Below are 21,266 nucleotides of genomic sequence, written 5' to 3'. Positions count from 1 at the left end.
TTATTATATTATTTCACCTTGTTTCAAATGACAATTTGTATTTCCTGGCCCCTATGTTAGCTGATATTGTTAACGGCTCCCTCTCCTCAGATACTGTTCCCCTCCCCTTCAAATCTGCCAGCATCACCGCACCCCCCCCCCTCAAAAAACCCAACCTTGACCCCTCTGTCCTTGCAAACCTCCCTTTCCTCTCCAAAGTACTTGAATGTGTTGTCGCCTTACAAATCCGTGCTCATCTTTCCCACAACTCCATGTTTGAACCCCTCCAATCAGGTTTCCACCCTTCTCATAGCACTGAAATGGCCCTTATCAAAGTCACAAATGACATCCTATGTGATGTGACTGTGCTAATCTATCCCTCCTCATCCTTCTCAACCTGTCTGCAGTCTTTGACAAGGTTGACTACAACATCCTCCTCCGATGCTTCGCCTCTGTCGTCCAGCTGGGTGGGACTGCCCTCGCCTGATTCCACTCTTACCTATCCAGTCGTAGCCAGTGAATCACCTGCAATGACTTCTCTTCTCGTTCCTGCACTGTTACCTCTGGAGTCCGCCAGGGATCTATCCTTGGCCCCCTCCTATTTCTAATCTATCTGCTGTCCCTTGGCAACATCATCTGAAAACATGTCAGGTTTCATATATACGCTGACAACACCCAACTCTATCTCACCACCACTTCTCTCGATCCCTCCATTGCCTCGCTGCTTATCCGACATCCAGTACTGGATGAACAGAAATTTCCTTCAACTAAACATTGGGAAGCCCAAAGACAATGTCTTTGGTCCCCATCAAAACTCTGTTCCCTGGCCACCGACTCCATCCCTCTCCCTGGCCGCTGTCTGAGGCTGAAGCAGACCGTTCACAACCACCTTGGTGTCCTATTTGACCCTGAGATGAGCTTCCGACCACATATCCGCTCCATCACCAAGACCGCCTACTTCCACCTCCGTAACACCTCCCGCCTCCACCCCTTGCTTCAGCTCATCTGCTGTTGAAACCCTCATCCATGCCTTTCATAGAATCATAGAATCATAGAAGTTACAACATGGAAACAGGCCCTTCGGCCCAACATGTCCATGTCGCCCAGTTTATACCACTAAGCTAGTCTCAATTGCCTGCACTTGGCCCATATCCCTCTATACCCATCTTACCCATATAACTGTCCAAATGTTTGACTATTCCAATGCTCTTCTTGCTGACCTCCCATCTTCTACCCTCCATAAACTTGAGCTCATCCAAAACTCTGCTGTCCGTATCCTAACTCACACCAAGTCCCGTTCACCCATCACCCCTGTGCTCGCTGACCTACATTAGATCCCAAAAAGCCCTCAAATTTAAAATTCTCATCCTTGTTTTCAAATCGTTCCATGGCCTCGCACCTCCCTATCTTTATAATCTCCTCCAGCCCTACAACCCTCCGAGATCTCTGCACTCCTCCAGTTCTTGCTTCTTGCACACCCCGATTTTAATCGCTCCACCATTGGCAGCCGTGCCTTCAGCTGCCTAGGCCCTAATTCCTCCCTAAACCTTTCTGCCTCTCTACCTCTCTCTCCTCCTTTAAGACACTCCTTAAAACCTACCTCTTTGACCAAGCATTTGGTCACCCGTCCTGATATCTCCTTATGTGGCTCGGTGTCAAATTATGTTTGATAACGCTCCTGTGAAGTGCCTTGGGACTTTTTACCATGTTAAAGGCGCTATATAAATGCAAGTTGTTGTTGTTTAAAGTCATGCATTGTCCTTTTGCGTATGTATTCTGTGGCTCCATTCTGATTTATCTTTATCATAGCATAAATAAAATTGCTTCAATCTGACTTAACTTAATTAGGAATAACATTTTTGATAATGAATAACTACAGATGACTTCTGTCTTTCTGAATGTTTCAGCCTGATGCTGTTATTTTATGGCAAATAAAATATTTATTGGAAACCATAATGTGATCTTTCCTCTATTAAGATCATATGTAATCAAATAGCGTTGGAAGTCTGAACTTATTCCCTCTCTTGCCTGTGTTTTTCTTCTGTGGTCATTCTTTACTAATAGCTTCCAATCTTTTTTCTGTCAAGTTCTTGCCATGCATGAAAATGTGCTTAAGTGTCCTACACCAGGCTGCACTGGGCGAGGCCATGTAAATAGCAACAGGAATTCTCATAGAAGGTAAGCAAGGATTTTACTATACTATAGTAAGGGCTATATTCAATCATGGAAGGGCTATATTCATAGATTCAAAAATTAGCTACTTGTCATTCCCTGTCCCTCCAACTATGAGCACCATCAATAATCAATACTCTATATAACAGGAACACTTTGCTGAAAATACAGTTTGTTAATATTAGATAATAAGAAACTTGTAGGAATCTCAGGTTAATATTTTGTCAATTTCAGTATTGTTCAACTGAGCTATACGACTTCTCCCCACCTTGGAAATCAGTACTTAAGTCAATTGTCTCAATGCAGTTCACAGTATGGTGCACAGACATAATGGGCTCGATTTTACACGTAAATTGCGGGTGCATAGGTGGGGGGCTGCAAAAATTGCAGAAATGCAGAGCAGGTTCAGAAGCCGGCTCCAACTCGCCGACTTCTGAGTTCCCCACGGACGCACCTGTGTGCGTGCGGACATCCCGAATCTGGAAGTCCCGCCAACAATTAAAGCCAGCGGGACGATAGTTAAAGAGCCAAATGTACCTCGTTGAGGTACTTAAGACACTTTACTTGTGACGTATTAGTTAGTTAGAACGATTTTTAACTTACCTGGGCGGCTTTTCCACTGCTTCTGATTCACACCTGGTGAAACCAAGCATGAAGGGTCGGATCAGGCAAAAAGAAACAAAATAAATAAAAAAAACCATTACACAAAGTTAAAACACAAAATCAACCTACCTTTCCACCCAGCTCCGATGTCCGATGTCTCTCTCTCTCTCTCCGATCTCCCCCTCTTCATCCCCTCGATTTCCGCCCCGATCTTCCACTCTCCCCCCCGATCTTCTGTTCTCCCCCCCGATCTTCCGTTCTCCCCCCCCCGATCTTCCGCTCTTCCCCCCCCGATCTTCCGCTCTCCCCCCGCCCCCGATCTTCCGTTCTCCCCCCCACGATCTTCCGTTCTCCCCCCCACGATCTTCCGTTCTCCCCCCCACGATCTTCCGCTCTCCCCCCCCCCCCCCCCCCCGATCTTCCCCCCCACCCCGATCTTCCACTCTCTTCCCCCCCCCCCCCGATCTTCCCCTCTCCCTCCCTCCCCCCCCGGTCTTCCGTTCCAACGCCGGATGACGTCTCGCTCTCCCTCTTTCTCTCCGCCACCCTTCGCGTTGCAGCTCCTGTCGGCAGCCAACCTGTCAATCAGGCTGACTGCTGGGTGCGAAACCCGGAAAGAACTTTAATCGCCATCGATTATGTTGCGATCACGTTGGAAACGGTAAGTTTTGTTTATTCGGGTTTGCCACGCGCCCCTTCACCTCCCCCCACCGCTGCCAACCCGCCACCATTTCAAAATTGAGCCCAATATCTTGATGCTGTGTCTGTGAGGGAGGAAAAAGAATGGGAGCCATATTCCGTTCTCTCAAGTGGTAGATTATTGGAGTACTTTCAAACAAACCCAACATTTTTGCTGAATCGTGAATTCACTCACCTAGACTGCTTTAAAAGCATAAGAATGGAATGAGAAAAGAGCAGTTGGCCCATCAAGCTCACTTCTTCTACAGACCATGTACAGTCTATGCTGTCAAGGAATCTACCCTGGCCGCTTAACACTTGAGGTGCAGTTCTTCATGAGCACTCTCTGATTCCGGAAATAATCAAATAAAACTCCAGAATGCCGGTCCATTCTCACATCTCTACTACTGAACTCTGGCCTGTCACGCTTCACAGATAATGGTCCTCTCCCATCCCCCTCTCCTCCCCCCAAAAAGAACCCTGTAGTAGAAAACCATTGTGTCCTGCAGAGCATCTAATGCATGTTCATGAAATGGAAAGTGGAAACTATTCTATTTTCCATCAGCTTAATGAGTTCTAATTTTCTCACATCGGTCTCTGATTAGAATTTTCTTTTCATGCATATATTTAGTCAGCGCACAATAACTAAAATCACTACCTCACACTGTTTGACTGTGGACTTACATTTTGTTAAATCTTTTTCTCTTTCACCTCACTTTCTATCTAGATCTATTGGTTCCTAACCTGGCCAGCAATCTTCTAAAAATCCTTATTTTCAATTTTTGGACGATGAATAAAATATATTTACATTCAAAATAATGTTATCAGGCTGATTTTTCACAAAACCTAAGGTTAAGAACTTTACCAAAGATTATGAAAAACTCTTTAAGGTGTACTGGAAAAGACCTTGCATGTTAGAATAAAAAGCATTTTGGCCAAAAAATGCGTAGTGATCTATGTATATATGGAAGTACGGATTAGAAGCAAGTCTACATGGTTGCTTTCACATGCAATGCTTTTATTCGTATAGACTGAAGTGTATGGCTTGTTATTGTGTTGATCAAAAGCTGCACAGTTTAATTACCGTTTTTGCTTCTTTCCTGATATTTGCTACAGCTCAGAAGCAATCAGCCATTTGCTTTCAATTCCCTAATGCTTGGTCTTGAGCTACCATTCCTACTGCTGTATGAATGTTTAATTGTTTCTCTGTTCCTGCAGTCTCTCTGGATGTCCCATTGCTGCTGCAGAGAAGCTGGCTAAAGCTCAAGAAAAGCATCATGGCAATGAAGCAACAAAATCTAACCAGGGTTCAGATCGTGTATTAAGGTAGGAGAGACTTGTGTGCTAAATTCTGACAACTATGTTTAGCAGAGCTGTGTTTTCCTGCAAATAATAGAGCGCTACGTTATTGTAGTAAAGCTGAGCACCAATCCGAAGTAAATTATTTGTATTAATTCTTTTTGTCTTGGGACTTTTCCAACTTTTACAGAAAGCCATCGAGATATTGATACGCAGTACCTTTACTCACTTTACTAACCAGTTAGTTCACTCCAAATGTTTTGTGCTGGGCTGATTCATATTCAGGTTCTATAATAACTGTTTCAGAGAGGGATTGCACTGGTCACTATGTGTAGTGACATTGTTAATATAGTCTTGAAGATTTCTTCTGATCGGTATTTCTAGAGCAATCAGGAATGTGTTGAAAAAGGTGTTCCTGATTTCTCTAGAAATCTGAATCAGAGGAAATCTTCACAAACACATTTATGATGTTGCTACACTTAGCAACTAATACAATTCTTCCCCCAGTGTGAATCATATTTTGAATGTTATCAGTTATTTCAATCATTAAAGTGTAGAGCTGCTTTTAGACTATTGCATGCAGCCTCCTTTATCACGTAACATTTTCTAATGACATTGATGAATGCTAATCTTTAAAATGACTGGCTAAATACATCCAACCAACCATTAATGTGGAATAGATGATGTTGCCGTTGGTGGTGCTGAAATGTGCAGTCACAACCAATCAGGAAAAGTAGGGCTGCTAAAGCACTATTTTGATTGTTTAAACTCATGAACACTGGGTAGGGATAGTCAGCTATCCTTGTGAATTTTCCATTGAATTAATGACTTAGCTTGTAAGAAGAGGATCATGCGGGTATCTCACACTACTGATTGCAGATCATGTCGTGGAATTTTCGAAGACAGAAGTGAGGTTCTTTGACATATGGTTGTGTGTTTTATATTACAATATGCAAAGAAGATGTTTAGAACTGCAGTATTTACATTGGATCAGCATGATATCAAAAGATCAGAGATTCAAGCTTGATCTTTGTAGGCAGTGTGGGCCCTCGAATACAGTTCACTCTAAAAGCGATTTTACTTAGACCCACAAATGTCAAAATCTGAATGCAAGTTGGTCACTCGACCTGTGAACAGCAGAAAAATTTAATAAAATGGGGATAAAAATCCTATCTCTGCTTTAGAAAAACATTTTAAAAATATTTTTTCATAAGACTCAACCAACCAACAGAGTAAGGAATGGAAAGAGTTATGACATTCTGTGGAAAATTTGACTTTCAATGTATGCTTATCTCTAAAACCCTTAATCCCATTCCTAACCAGATATTTATCCAGGAACTTTTTGAAAAAATTCATCAACACAACATCGACTGCTTTTGGTTGTCACCTCCCCAGTAACGCAGCTGAAATTAAGAACTCATTATGGGATGTTTTCCACCTTTAAAAATCAGAGTGTCAATCTTGCCATGCTTTGCTTATTTTACTGACAATAAGTAGAAATGTTAGTTACATCATTTTTCATTTGGGTAAGTTTGTTGTATAGGATTTCATTAGCTTTTCAGGCAGAAACCTGGCCAGTCAGGACTCACCAGCAATAATGCCCATTTCATGCCTCTCAAGGTTTAACAGCCACTCAACTAGTCAAGTAATGGCCAAGTGCACTGATCCACCACTGGAGAGTTAAAAACTGAAGGAATTAAGCAAAGCAATGATTTTATACATTCTGATTCACTAACATGGCCATTTCCAGACTGATAGTATTTGCTCTTATGTCTGTAATCAATTTCTGGGTTTTGAAATCGGCAACAAAGAATAAACTACAATTCAAGTTTCTAAAATCAAATGCATTGTCTGATTGTGCAGTTTCTATTGAAAATTATATTTAAGTTCATTTCTTGGTTAGTTCTGGCCTTCTTTGCACCTGTAATGATTTATTTAAATATCCAAATTTTGAGTTTGTTGACTTCTCATGAAGGAATGAAAAATACAGTTGAGCAGCACTTTTCAACAGTTTACTACTCACCAGTTTGAAGTGCCCTTGAGCCGGGTGCTGTGAAGCTGAATAAATTGATGGTGAACACAGCACAGTAAGCTGTGTAAAACCTTGATAGTTGGTGAGGTGATTGCATAGTCTCCGGTGGAACCTGCACTCCCTGTCAGTTTTCTCCCAACACCAGGAATACTGAAACATTTACTGTAACAATTGCAGCAACATCCATGTTGAACATACACTCCGCCATGTATTTAGCTGCTCCATTGTTCAACTAGCTCCAACATAATGGTCAAGCTCATTTTGATTTTCCCCATGGAAATTACCGCATCTTTCTCTGAAAGGGCCTAACGAAAGTAGCAACAGATTTTTCAAAACAAGTTGTTACTAATTTCATTCCCCTGGGATAATTTTAACTTTCGGTGATGATGTGAAACAGGCGATATCGGAACGGTCACCCATTATACACCCCGCCTGATTTCCCCTTCCATTGACCTCAATAGAAAGGAAATCCAGGTAGGGAGTATAACGGGTGGCCAATCCAATATTGCCCATTTTACACTATTGCCAAAAGTTAAAATTACTCCCCCCCCACCCCCCGCCCCACTTACACACCATTTTTAGGCAAAAGACAAGAGTAGCACAAAATGGAAAAAACTGACAGCTTATCTCCCAGTTTCAATGCCTGTCTCTGCCTTTGTTGCAAATAAAGAGCAGGAAACATTTCACTTCAATATATAGAATTATACACAGAAGCGCACATCCCACCACTTTTTAACACCATATTGGGGCCCGAACATGAAACAGAAGTTATAGTCTGTACTGGGCAAGTAAATAGCATAATATGTGGTCATAAATGAAGAGGCCGATGTTTCCTTCTCAGTCATGTCAGAGTCTCAAAGATTTGGCTCAGGGGCTTTCTCAATGCCTTGCATCAGAAAATAAAAAATACAAAGCAACGGTTCATAATAGCAGAGACGTAAAAAAAGACAATTGTATGGGGGGAGAAAACTAGAAGGTAGACTGACCAAAAATGCAGAACTGTGTGTGACTTGCTCAACACGGAAATGGTTTGACTATGGCGATCTTATTGAAACATATAAGATTGTGAAGGGGCTTGATCGGGTGGATGCGGTGAGGATGTTCCCAAGGATGGGTGAAACTAGAACTAGGGGGCATGATCTTAGAATAAGGGGTTGCTCTTTCAAAACTGAGATGAGAGGAAACTTCTTCACTCAGAGGGTAGTCGGTCTGTGGAATTTGCTGCCCCAGGAAGCTGTGGAAGCTACATCATTAAATAAATTTAAAACAGAAATAGACAGTTTCCTAGAAGTAAAGGGAATTAGGGGTTATGGGGAGCAGGCAGGAAATTGGACATGAATTTAGATTTGAGGTTAGGATCAGATCAGCCATGATCTTATTAAATGGCGGAGCAGGCTCGAAGGGCCGATTGGCCTACTGCTGCTCCTATTTCTTATGTTCTTATGTTCTTATGGCAACAGCCTTCTTGGTTATCAATGAAAAGCAACAAAAGCTGCACCATATCAGCTACTTGGAGCAAAGAACAGTTTATCATGGAGTAAATTTTCATTATCACTGCCAGAACGGTAATCTGATGGAGCAGATTGGCAACCCATTGTAGAACCTGCCCAATTTTTATCCCATTTAATCAATGGGAAGAAAATCAGGAAGGTTCTACAGCATGCAGGTGATCCGCACTGCTAGATTACTGCCCGGGGTGAAGGTGAAAACTAACCCCCACATACGATTCCCTTGCCTTGCTATAAGTGATATATATTTTACAATATTATGAAAAATTGTATACATCAGAGACAGGTGGTGTTAATATTGTTGCTATCTCAAATATGTTATGCTACTTCAGAACTTGGGAACTGACTTTTAAATGCTGAATGCTCGCATTACTTTAGCTGAGACAGTAAGATCCCTAACAGATGTACATGGGGAAGGTTTTGGAGCCTCAGTGGGTTTCTAGTCAGGTTTTATAACTTTTTTTAAAATCTCAGTTATCTCAATTATTGTTGGACGTACTCAGCCATTCTCTAGAGGATGGGATTTTTATGCACTCGTCATGTTCAACCAGTGCTACGAGAATTTACAACAAGGAGGAGGAAGCTCCTATTAACCAGAAACACTACATAAAGCTGCTGATAACATTTTAGTTGAAATCTTGGCAAGGAAACTAGAAAGTGTCCTCCCAATATACTGAACCCAAAGTAAAATGAACTGAGCCTCATTTATTGCTGATTTAAAAATTGTCTCTCTCTTCGTTTAACTGTGTTTATGCTTCTTTTCCAGAGTTTAATTCTTTCTATTTCTCTCTTGGTTTTTCTTCTGGGTCCCACTCTTTTTTTCTTTCTCTCCGTATGGCTCTGTCTGTGGTGTCTGTATCTCTCTGTTTACAACTTTTCTCACTCTAAGTATCTCCTCTTTGTTTCCTGGCTCTTCCATATGTCTTTCAAACATGTCTTCACTGATGTACTCAATTTCTACATCTTAACTTTATATAGTCCAGGAAATGCAGCAAAATGAGAGGCAACACCTACTGGATTGGTGGTGGGTACCAGAATTGGGTAGGAAGAGGTGCTTCAACATTTGTGCAGCTGGGAGGGAATGGGCGCCATGATGGGAGGGACAGGGTGGCTGAGGCCAAAGGAGGTAAAGGGTTAGGGTTAGTGCATGAACGAAGGGGATGATAGCTTGTAATTGGGCCTGGGACTAATTGGGGTTCTGGGAATACTAAGGTTTGGGAGCCCTATTGCGCAGTGTGTAGAGAATGTCTCAAGTGTGGGAATACTTACGAGATAGGATATGAAGCCTTGGAGCACTTGGAAGGTCAGGCAGGGACTGGTACTTGGGAATCAGAAACACTTAAAGGGCGGGGGGAGGGGGGAATGACTGGGGACTGGGAGCACTCAAGATATTGGCGGTTTGGAGAAATGGGAGCCACCGGGATCAGGTGCATTTAGGTGAGTTTGAAGACTGGGAGCACTTGTGGACAAGATTTGGGACAATTTTGGCTGGAGTGCGGGAGCACTGGGAGGAAATGGGCTGTGGAAGCACTGGCGGGGGGGATCTGCAATGTGGTAATACTGAGCAGGAATGATGTCTTGCAACAGTGGGGGTCGCGAATGAGGCCTCGTGGCATTGAAGCAAGGCTGGGAGTTACTGACGGTTACTGTGTGAGGGAATTGAAGTACTTGAGGGGGACATGGGTACAGGTATGGGACCCCAGTACAGACCAAGTGCTGGCAGCATCCAAGAATGGTCACTGTACAAGCGTCACCCATGAGTACGTCAGAAGCACTGGGAATGGAGTGGGCCAAAAGTACCATTGGTGAATGTGGCAGAACTGCCGTACAGAACTATTGCCTGGAAGGGTGGCAGAGGTGCTGCAAGTTCTTGGAGCACAATTGAAGTTCTACCATCACCTCTCTTGAAAGAGCCAAGGGGACTGAGCTGGTAAAATTCCCCAGCCATAGATGGTGTGACTGAAAAACAGTATAATCAGCAGCTATAGTCATGCACATAGGCAGCCAATCTCCGCATCACCTCCTGAAGTCTTTGGAATTCATCTAAGGTTGGTTGATGGCTGGGTGTTGAGGACATATAGCTACTTCAATGCTTTGTGATGGAGGTCGGTTTGTGCTGCGTCACCTCTTCTCGATGTTGACATGTCTTAAATTTTCCAGTGAGCAGGAAGGAAGTGTGTCCCTGTTAACCTGTGAAGGAGCCCTGGCGATGAAACGGTTCCTGGGAGTTGTAGTCTGTTATATGGGAGGAATCCTACACACATGTAACTTGTAATTTTATATCAGCACTGTTACATGAGGCTTCCAAAAAGGAAGAGTAAGCTGACATTGAGGATATAGTGAAAAATGTGGGGATGGAACGGTTGTGCCCGGGGCCTATTTTGTTAAGTTGCCGGGCAGAGTGTCTCATGGTGTTTGTGGAAGTAGGGGAGAAAGTTACTGCAGGGAAGGTTTTTATTTTCTGAACTGTTCAATTTTTTGTGTTTAAGTTAATAGATTTTATTTTTAGGTGGGGTCATTTAGGAAGCAAAAAAAAATTGACATTTTATTGGTTGCCTTTGTGCTGCTTGCTAGTTTTCATGGCTTTTTAGCACTAAAATATTTATTGGTTACTGTTTATTGGTACATTTTTTGCAGCTTACCAATTGTTAATTGGTAGTTTTGCTGATTGTGATCATACTGAAGAATACCAGCTCTGATTGGCTGAAAAGCAACAAAGAACAACAAATCAGGAATTTTGGCCTACGGGAACTTTCCATATGTAATACTTGCATGTTTGATGGCCACTTTGCCCACATGATGTAGTGTGTTACTTTGACTATGAGGGAAACATGCTAGACACAAGACTTTTAATTCTACACTACTGCATCACCTGTGGTGTTGCACACAGGATTTAATAGTTTATAATGAAACTAGTTTATCATGTAATACAATGGCCCTAAATATCTGCAGGATCAGAGGCACAGTCCCAGTGTACATCAGCTAAGAGTGCAGCATAGTTCTAGAGAAACCGGGACTTGGGTATGCTGGGTCTCGATCCAGGTTGCTAATTTCCGACTGCCCTAAACATAGCCTATTACATCGGATGGGGTGGGGCCAGGAGAGGGAATTCCAACGCCAGGAATTTCCTCGGCCTTGGCCGCTCTATTGGCCAGCTACCTGGTTGTTGTTATGAATCCAGCATGCAAGTTGTTTGAGGGATGCAAGTGGGGCCTACATGATGGTCTGGGCCTTGGTCCTTCAGAACACCAATTGGGCAGCAAAAAAAAACTTTGCATAAGTGACCCCAAAAAGCGGCTTGCCTGCGCTGTTTCTTCCATTCTCCCCCACTATGGTGAGCGTCCAAGATACGCCCGTAGTGGTGTGGGCACGCATCACTTCAATGCAATTTAGATGACCCTGCTGTGACCCTAGATATTCTTGACAGGGTCAGAAGCGGAGACCACTAACGCTTGCCCCACAGCTCTTCCGCTGGTGGAATGGCTCCAAGGAATTTTGAACCCAATATATATTGTTCATCTCCTGTGATAATTGTTCACTGACAAAAGTAAAATGTCTATCTTTCTGTAACTGTCTCTCTGCTTTGTTCCTACTCTCTGTCCTTGTCTTCCTTTCTGATAACGGAGAAAGATAAGATTTCCAAGACAGATTCCCGAGGTACCCTAAAAATAATCTCTTTCCAGCATGAAAAGTTTTCTTTTATGGCTACCCTCTATTTCCTGGTGCATTCCAGGTATCTGTCATGCACTACATTCCCTATTCATGATTTTTTAACTTGCCTGTTAATATTCATTGTAGAACTATGCCAAATATGTTTTTTAAATCTCTCTCTCTCTCTGGTTGTCTCACACTTTTCTCATTGCTGTGTCTATTACTGTGTTGACACTTTTTTCTCATTGTTTGTCTCACTCATTCTGTAATATTCTTCCTCCTCGGTGTCCTCTCTCTCTCGTACATCACCAATATGGCTCACACACAAGTTCCTTTACTGACGTACACAATAAGGCTGATTTTATAAATGTGCAGCCCCAGAAAAGAGCTTCTCCCATTGCCTGCACGTATCGGGAAATTGTGGACCTACTGCCCACCATTTTCCGTCAAGTGGTTTTAATGGATGGAAAATTGTGGGAAACATACATGCAATTTCCTGATATGTGTGGCTGGCAGGTGGGGTTCCCTGCTGGTAATGCATATTCTAAAATTGGCCCTAATATCTCTCTGTTATATGGACTGCTCCTGAATGAGGGGACGTCTGATTCAGTTGGTAAGTACCAATGAGGAATGAGTATTAGCTTTCGATTCATTGATATTTAGTCAGTTGGACATTTGACTTTCATCACACAAGTCCTCGTTTCACTGATTATTGCCTACACATGCATGGTGCTTTGAGATGTGATGTCCCGAGATGTGATAGGCTGAAGTGTGATGTCTTTGAGAAGTGTGACACAATAGATGCATGATGGTTGCAAAACATTACTTGTATAGATTAATAATTCCCTGTTCAGTGCTAAATACAAAAGGGAATAAATTCCTCTTACTGCATAATTAGGAGTTAAATGAGTGAAATTTTTGCCCTTTTTGAATGCACTCTTAGAAACACGCAAGTTTACTTTGTGCATTCTTGAATATGTTAAAACTAGTGCACAACTGAATAACAGATCTAAACAGGCCTGCAATAATACTGCTCCGCTAACTAACCAGGCACTTAACCAGTAAAAGTAGTGTACTGTGGGGCAATCCGGCTGTGGAGCACGCAACTTATGGGCAACAAAGAAGAAAGCAGCAGGTGAAAAACAGATTCAGCAAAAACAATCTCCAAGTGATAATAGAAGGCGCGAGGATATGGAGCAGTTCTCTGTATGGTGCACAAGGCAAAGATGGGAGGCCATCGATCTGGATGTCAATGAGGGTCATGTACTTAGTAAGGCTGGAGAAATGTCCACAAGAACACGTCAGCCTTGAAGAAAAGTTCCAAGGTGAGAAATGAGGATAACCATGACTAATCATATGAGATACCATATATGTAGGAAGCCATTTTCTACTAATCAAAGTAAGTTGCAAATGTCAGGCGAATTTGCTCGAGTACCTTAGTATGCTTAATTCCAACTGATCTAGTAACCTGTTACAATTTCAACACAAAGGGAAGTAATGGTTGAGAACTAGTACACCAGGTCAAGAAGAATCAAATAAAAAGTTGCAGATGAAAAAGAATGAAGACAGACTATTATTATTCACATACAACTGATAAATAAAACAAATTCAGTCAACTCAAACGTTCTGTAGATAATGTACTTTACAATTAGGCAAGCTATGCATAAACCACTAAAACTATGTTGTAGTCTAAGATACCTAATACAACATTTCTGCTCATTCAATGCATTTTTCCTTCTTACAGAAAATGGCAGCATACAACAGAAGGCACTGAGCACAGGTAGGCAGTGGGTTTCAGCAGGTCAAACTCCTCATCCCAATAATGGAGGTCATTGGCTGGAAGGCAGTACATGGTCAGTCTAGCTCTGGTGCCAGCTGATCTCCCTGGCATCCCTCCTTTGATCTTTGTCTTCAAACATAAAAACCTGTGCTGTGGGAGCTTTGAAAACAAACCTCAAATTCATGGAAAAATGTTTTTTAAAAAGCCTGTGTACCTTTTAAGAGTTTTGCTACCCACAAGCGATAATGCTGCTGATTTTTAGTGACTACTTTCAATGGGTAGATTTACACAAGATGTAAGTCAGAATATGGCGCAATGCATATCATGAGTGGTGACCCAGCAAAATTGGTAAGTCCAGCTTTTTTGGTCTTTGCTTGCCCATTTAACACCCTTTGCAAGCTATGCAGTAGTACATTTTGGAAATGGCCAACCTCTCACGAGGGTTCAGCCTCATTATTTATTCAGTGACAAACTCCTATCCTAGACTAAGCCTGGTGCTGGGAGCTTGCTTAATGCAGAGTTTCCTTTGCAGCGGCAACTCTTAAAGGGATTTAACTGCTATTTAATCTAGTATTATTTTATTGGGCAGGCAGGGAATTGTAGGGTCAGAAACTTTGGCTCATTGGTAGTGTGCAGCACTGCCATTCCCCATTCACTAATGGAGCAGTGAAGGTGATCCTGCAGCAGGTGGAAGAAAGGAGAGTTGTCCTTTGGAGCAGAAGGGGTAAGCCATCTGCACAGTACAAAAGGGCCTCCAACGTACATTCAATCTCTGCCGTCACCAGCATGCAGAAGAACACAAGCAGATGAGGGACAAGTTTGTTAGACTCAGGAAAATTGCCACAGTAAGGCTACCCACCATTAGAATGCTGGCTGCAAGACACCACTCCAAAAAGAGCCTACATGACAATATCCTGAGCAGCATGGTGTTCTGCTGCAATCAGTGAGTGATTAAGGGGAGGAAAAATAATAGGAAAAAGATGGCACTAGCCCTGATCTTGGGAAATCACTTTTGTCTGAAAACACTTACAACCACTCCAGCCTTATCCCTCGCACTCAAGTGCTGGGCTGCACTAGCAGGAAGGTAAGACTTCACTTGCATTATTTTGTGCCTATGATCATGAAGGCCATAGGCTTTGGTGTAAGGACTCAGCTGACAATTTGAGTGGCAGCAATAATACCCAACACTTTGGGGAATATTGACTTGCAGAAAAAGTGCAATGTCCTCTCATGCTGTTGGTGGCATGCCATGGCAAAAATTATGAATGACCAACATGCCAGTCACCTGCATTGGTGCACTGCTGATTGACTGACTAGTCCCATATCCTCAGAGATGGCTTGGAGGGCTGTGAGCGTCTTCACTCCATAGGCAGAATCATCCCTGTGGTCAGTCTTGTGTAAGGTTCAGGCTCAAGGACACAGCATAACTCCATCACTGCCTCCCCATTGAAGTGCAGCCAGCAAAAGCAGATCTCCTTGGACATCTGCAGTTAGCTGTGCTTGGATCTGTAGACATTGCTGTTTAGTTGGCCCATTCACCCAAATCAATCAGAGAGAGAGGAATTTCCATCTTCTAAATTTTGGTAGCAACAACTGAAAGTTCACCTCTCAGACATTCAGAAAAGGAAAATTAAAACAAAAAAAAAATCCCAGTATACCTTTAAGATCTCAATCTATCAAAGGTCAAAATGTGCATTCCTATCATTGTCCATTTTATATTGGCTAGATCAGCACACAACACATTCCTGACAAAAAATTGGGGAAATGTAATCTTCAGGTAATTTGAATATATTTCAATAAATTTCAGTCTTTTAATGAAGCTCTTACACATTTCATGTGAGAACACAGTAGTGCGCATTTCAGATCCCAGTGGAAGATCACGCTCTGTGTATATCGGGCAGAGAGAGGGCAAAAAGGGTTGCTGTCTGATTCCTCGGCCTGTTATTGAAAATTCTGTCCTGGTAGGACTCAGCCCTTCAATTGGATAATCGGCCTGAGAATAACTTCTTGAAAAATGGAGCATATTTTGGAGACTGTCTTTATTATATTTTGATGGAAAGCTTTTAGGCCCAAGATCATACTTGACTAAAGAGTTTCAATGCTGAGTTATTTCTATAGCGGAGGTCGGAGTCTCAAGTGGCTCTTAGCATTTCCCTGCTCTGAAGGAGAGATCCTTCAAGTGATCAGGGATTTCCTGTTCTAAGCTTTTATTCTCAGAGGAATAAAGCTTTAAGAAGAATGGAAAAAGTTTCTGATTAATGATGGCAGACAGAAGAGACCAAGGCATCAGCGAACTAATTTTGGATATACTTTTGCTATTAATTTGCTAGTTGTGAGCAGAGCCTAAAAACATCCCAGAAAATCCCCTTGCTCATAATATCTGGCCTTGGTATAACCAAGAAGACAGTCAGCATAAAAGAAAATGGGGGTGATTAAATCTTGGATTAGACTAACACTTGTTTAGTCTTGGGAGAGATTCCAAAAAGCAAAGGGCCCAAAATTCCAAGTGTTTTGGTGCAAAAGTGGTGTAGTTCTGGTGTACGGAACCAGAATTTGGGGTGGAAGTCAGATACGCCAGAGTTACACCCATTCTAAAATATGTGTAAATTCCAGTCGAAGATAGCAGAAAATAAGGCTGCTCCCAAAGTGGTGCATGTATGCAAATAATAGGATAATGAGGACTAAGCAGTTTTCCAAAAGTTTTTTCGCTTCCACCAGAATTGCACCTGACTCAAGTTTGTAGAAAAGAGGGGTAAGTTACTTGCAATGACTTATCAAACCTGGAAGTGGTTGAGTTCACAGGTTCTGAGGCCTGGATTTTCCTCCACTCTTCTACCCCAAATAGCAATGGAAACAGCAAGAAAATGGGATGGTGAGGCTTACTGCCACATTCCCGCCGACCTTCATTTTCCTCCCTCCAGGGAGCTGACAGCTGCCAGTTATCCCTTCCCTCCAGGGCCTGGCAATCTGACCCATTTCCTTGCCTCTGCTTTTGCCCAGGGACTGCCTGCATAGAGGTGGCGGTAATCCCTGGGGCAGTGTCGGAATGCCTCCTTATGCCTCTTTTGGGGGCAGGGGGAAGAGGACCCCATAGTGGGCACCTCTCTCTCTCATTAGGACTCAGACCCTTACCATTTTCTGCCTCAACCAAAACTGCAGGTCCCTTCTTGATCTTCAGGGCTCTTCTGCCCCATTTAACTTGTCCTGCCTCTTTGGGCACTGCAGCAGCAGTCCCATTGCAAGACTGCTGGAATGTTCCTCAGGGGCAATGGTGTGCCCCTGCCTGCTGGTGGGAATCCTGCTGGGAGCCCGCTTTGCAAACTTAATGACTCCTGACTCAGGAAACTGGGCTGGGGTCATGGAAAGGTAGAGCAGCGGGCGGAAGTTCCACCCCAACACTCTTGGGGTAGGAATCGTAAAGTCCAGGCCTGAAAGTCTATAAACTTTGTCTAAAACATTAGCTTTGACTGAAGCGATTAGAAAAATCTTTTCTCAGCTCTGCTGCGAAGAAAGGATTCTGCAAACTGCCTCTCCGCATTTTCAGGCAGGAAAATTGATTGCTTCCCACCCTTGTGTCATGGGGCGTACAATGGGCATTCCTATATATCTCCATATAATGGAGCCAGAAGAGGAGCAGGAGGAAAATGAAAAGATAGAGAAATGTAGGATAACAAAGGAGAAGACCAACTAGGAAATATGCTTCCACCAGAGTTTACTACTATCCACTCTCTCAATGATGTTTCTGAAGAGATCTGCTTAAGGAGGCACAAGTTCAGTAAAGAGATATAGAAGGAACTCTGTCACCCGTTACAAACTGACCTCCAAACATCCTCTCAAATACAAAAAAACAAATACCAGAACATTGGTCTTCATATTACAATGCTAGTCGATCTCCTGAGAGGATGCACACAGGAAATCAGAGAACGTGGTCACTCTCTTACCTGTCTCTGATGTCTCATATTGGTGTTTTCTTTTGGTTCCATTTGTCTGTCTCATTCTCTTTCACTCTTTCCTTCTGCTTCTGTCCCCTAACTCTTCCATTTGCTTTCTCTCTGCCTTCTTCTGCTTATCTCTCTCTCTTCTTCTTTCCTTTCAGGTAGGAGGCGAAGGGGGGAATGGTGGGTGTAGTGACAAAAGGAGCCACCAATGGCTTCAGGCTACATTTGAGTGAGTGTTATGGGGAAAACATGGCCCTCAGTGCCTCCCTTCCTATCCCTTCTCTCAATCACTTGTACTTCCCCCACCCTCTCACTCCCCTTGTGTTCCCTGTCCCATGACCTTCCCACTTCCTACTTCCTTCCACCCTTTCGCTCCCATCACAAACCCTACCCATTTCCTCTGCTGTCACTTACCTCACCATTAACCCTCCACATACTCCTACTCTGCCCAAAGGCAGGTGGTGAGAGACTAGAAGCCCCCTAATCCTCAACCACTTCCTTCCTCCCCTCCCCCCTTTTTCTATTTGTTTTCCTCATAAAAGTTTTACTTGCTTTCAAAGCTCAACTTTAAAAAAAGTTCAGTAGGATGAGAGAAGAAACTGCATGTCTCTCTATTTTTCGTCATTCTCTGCTTCTCTCAACTCTTCCTTTCTCTCAATCCCTCTTTCTGAACCAATTTTTCTCAACTCCCCTCTCTCAACCTCCCATCTCTCAACCCCCTCTCACAATCCCCTCTCTTTCTCTACCATCTCTCTGCCCATCTCTCTTTCTCAACTCTCCTCTCCATTCCTTCTTCCTCTCTACCTTCCCTATTTGTTTCCGTTAAAAAAAAATTGGATTGAGGAAACTGATGCTGCACCTGTTTTACAAGTGTAAAACAGGCACCTCAGCAGCTAATATGTTAGGTGTCGTGTACGCGCATATTCCATGCCAGAAGCGCGTCACCTGCCATATTGGTAAAGGCTAGAGGTATTGGCATCCAGGGCCCATGCCTAAAACAGGTGTTAGGCTCTTTGCATATGCAACCAAAGGGCCTCATGTCTGTTTCAGGATTCCTTCCTGAAATTGGGCTGCCCTGAACACATTCGCCGCCGGGCCTGCTGCATTCAGAATAACCAGGTCTTAATGCGGCCTAACCAGCGGTCCATAAAGGGACCTTTGGAGGCCGCCACCATAAAGGCAAGTTTAAAAAAAATACAAAACTGAATGTGGAGCCTGGAGGACCAGGAGTGCTCCTCCTGGCTCCACAGCAGTCCCAAAGACTTTTGCTGGCCCCCTCCCGATTGACTCGCCTCCCCCGCACCCTGATCCCCTCCCCCGATTGCGCCTCTCCCCGATCGCCCCTCTCCCCTCCCCCCGATCGCCCATCTCCCCCTCCCCCTCCCCCCGATCGCCCATCTCCCCCTCCCCCTCCCCCCGATCGCCCATCTCCCCCTCCCCCTCCCCCTCCCCCTCCCCCCGATCGCCCATCTCCCCCTCCCCCCGATCGCCCATCTCCCCCTCCCCCCGGATCGCCTCCACCCCTCCCCCGATCGCTTCCCCTCCCCTCCCAGAACCCACCTGAGGGCCACTGCCAGCGACACAGCGGCCCAAAATCTAAATCCACTAGCCAGTGATCTGCCTGGGGATGTGCAGCAGTCGTCCGCAGCTCTCCGGTCTAATTTAAATTTAATACCCGTTCCCCGTGCGCAGTTTGGCAGGCTGCCGTTATCCAATTTCACCCCCAGTCTGCCTTTCTTTCTATTTGTACCTTTCTTTCTCTCCATCTCCATCTCTCTCTCTCTCTTTTCTCCCTCTGTCTTAAATGTGTCAAAAACAAGAACCTCTCTCTCACAGGTGTAACCCATTAGCACTGACCTTTTCTAACTGTCAACAAAAGCAGGTGGAGATAATTAGTTACCTTCTAAATCAACTAATTAGCACGAACAAAGATACTCTCTCTCACCTGCTCTCTCTCTCCTGCTTTCAACCCCTCTCCCTCCCACTGTCTCGTTTTCTCGCTCTCTCCCGCACAGAAATAAGATTTTATTGTATAATATCACAGATAGGTGACTAAGAAAGCAATTGTTTCGTCACCAATGTCGGTGCCGGTAGGGGTTATTTGGAAAGTACACTTATTGTCATGGTAACGTGATCAAATTGTGTTATGGTAGCTGCTCCTTGTCAATATATTTAATAAAGAAATTAATTCTCCAATATATCTTGCTTAGATTTGAATAAAATTATTAATAGGGGGAATGCATTGAGTGCCATACTTTAATAATTCCAGATCAAGGAAATGTATCATTGTGGCAGATAAAGAACACAGGAGCTTGTCGCTCTGGGGAGCAATGAGCTAGCTAACGTCGCTTCTGAAAATAACTGAATGATCTATGTGGAAAGGAAGTGTCAGAAAGCCTTGTGTAGAATTTTGAAGAGTTCTCACTAGGGCCATACACCTTCATGAGAGCTCGTGATATACTTTCAGTTTGTCCCTTTACCAGAATAAAACAACCATTCGCTATGGAGACGATGTTACAAGGAAGCTGCATTTGTAAGAATGGCTACATTATGGGAACTGCGAGTCTGAGTAGATCAAGCTCAAGTTTCTAGGGAGTTTGCTATGTTTAATGAAGCAAGACCATTTCCACAGCTTCACTTTTTGGATGATTACATTTGATTTTCCTCCATTTTCCCCCTGTATGAATTCTCACCATGCCACACACCTTTGTCATCCCAGGCTATTATTCAGGAACTTCATAGTCTATTTTCATTTCTCTCCTGCTTTGTGTCAACACTCTTTTTCTCTATTCCTGTTGAGAAATGACTGTGCAGTAAATGTGAGCTTAGTTCGCACAGTGTCACAGATTAACAGCTGCCTTCTTTCAAATAAGAAAATTTAGCTTTCTTTGCCTCTCTTCTTAGCTTATTTGATTTTAAAGCTGTTACCATACTGGTAGCCCTTGCTCAGCCATTTTCTGGTATCAGCCATGGCTCAATGGTAGCACACCTCGCCTCTGAATCAGAAGGTTGTGGATTGAAAATCGCAATCCAGAGACTTGAGTTTAAAGTCAATGTAAAAAAAAATTGAGCAGGGTGTAAAACAGGCGGCCGATTTACTATCGCCTGTTTTTCACCCACTGATAAAAGTTAAAATTACTCACAAGAAGTTTAATTTTAAATAAACCATCAGCCCCTTGTGTGTATCCTGTTCATTTTAATATGCTTGAAATACATTTTCAATCAGCTACGGTGTATTTTTAAATCTTTTTCAATAATTTTGGGAGACGTCGCATAATCTTGCTGTATGCGTCACCTTTCATTAAATCTGCAATAAGTGCATCTAAAATTGGTGAAAGGCTAAATAAAAATTAATGAAACTTAAACAATAATCTAATGCCTAATTTAACATATAAGTAGAAAACACACAGGGAACTGTTGATTCACAAATAAATTATCCCTGTAACTGTACTTATGAGTTATCTGCATGGCATCATTCCATAGTTTATTTTGCAGAGACCACCATTTCATAACAGATATCCTTTAAATAATAGACATCTACATTTATTACACTGAAGATATTAAGCTAATAACTCTATAATTTCCAGGACCATGCTTCTGAACTCATTTAAAAGTGAAATTATATT

At 43.1% G+C, this 21,266-nt stretch overlaps 1 protein-coding gene across 2 annotated transcripts in view; it reads left to right on the top strand.

Annotated features, from left to right (window-relative positions):
* LOC137321352 (myelin transcription factor 1-like protein) overlaps positions 1–21,266 on the top strand; it is a 238,022-nt gene that overhangs the window by 50,175 nt on the left and 166,581 nt on the right. For both annotated transcript variants that reach the window (XM_067983737.1, XM_067983738.1), the window contains exons 7-8: positions 2,067–2,157; positions 4,651–4,758. In XM_067983737.1, coding sequence (XP_067839838.1) covers positions 2,067–2,157; positions 4,651–4,758 — 199 coding nt within the window. The remainder of the gene's footprint in view (positions 1–2,066; positions 2,158–4,650; positions 4,759–21,266) is intronic.

This window comes from Heptranchias perlo, chromosome 5 (genome assembly GCF_035084215.1).
Source record: "Heptranchias perlo isolate sHepPer1 chromosome 5, sHepPer1.hap1, whole genome shotgun sequence".
In the NCBI taxonomy this organism is placed as follows: domain Eukaryota; kingdom Metazoa; phylum Chordata; class Chondrichthyes; order Hexanchiformes; family Hexanchidae; genus Heptranchias; species Heptranchias perlo.
This window is presented reverse-complemented; position numbering and strand designations above follow the sequence as displayed.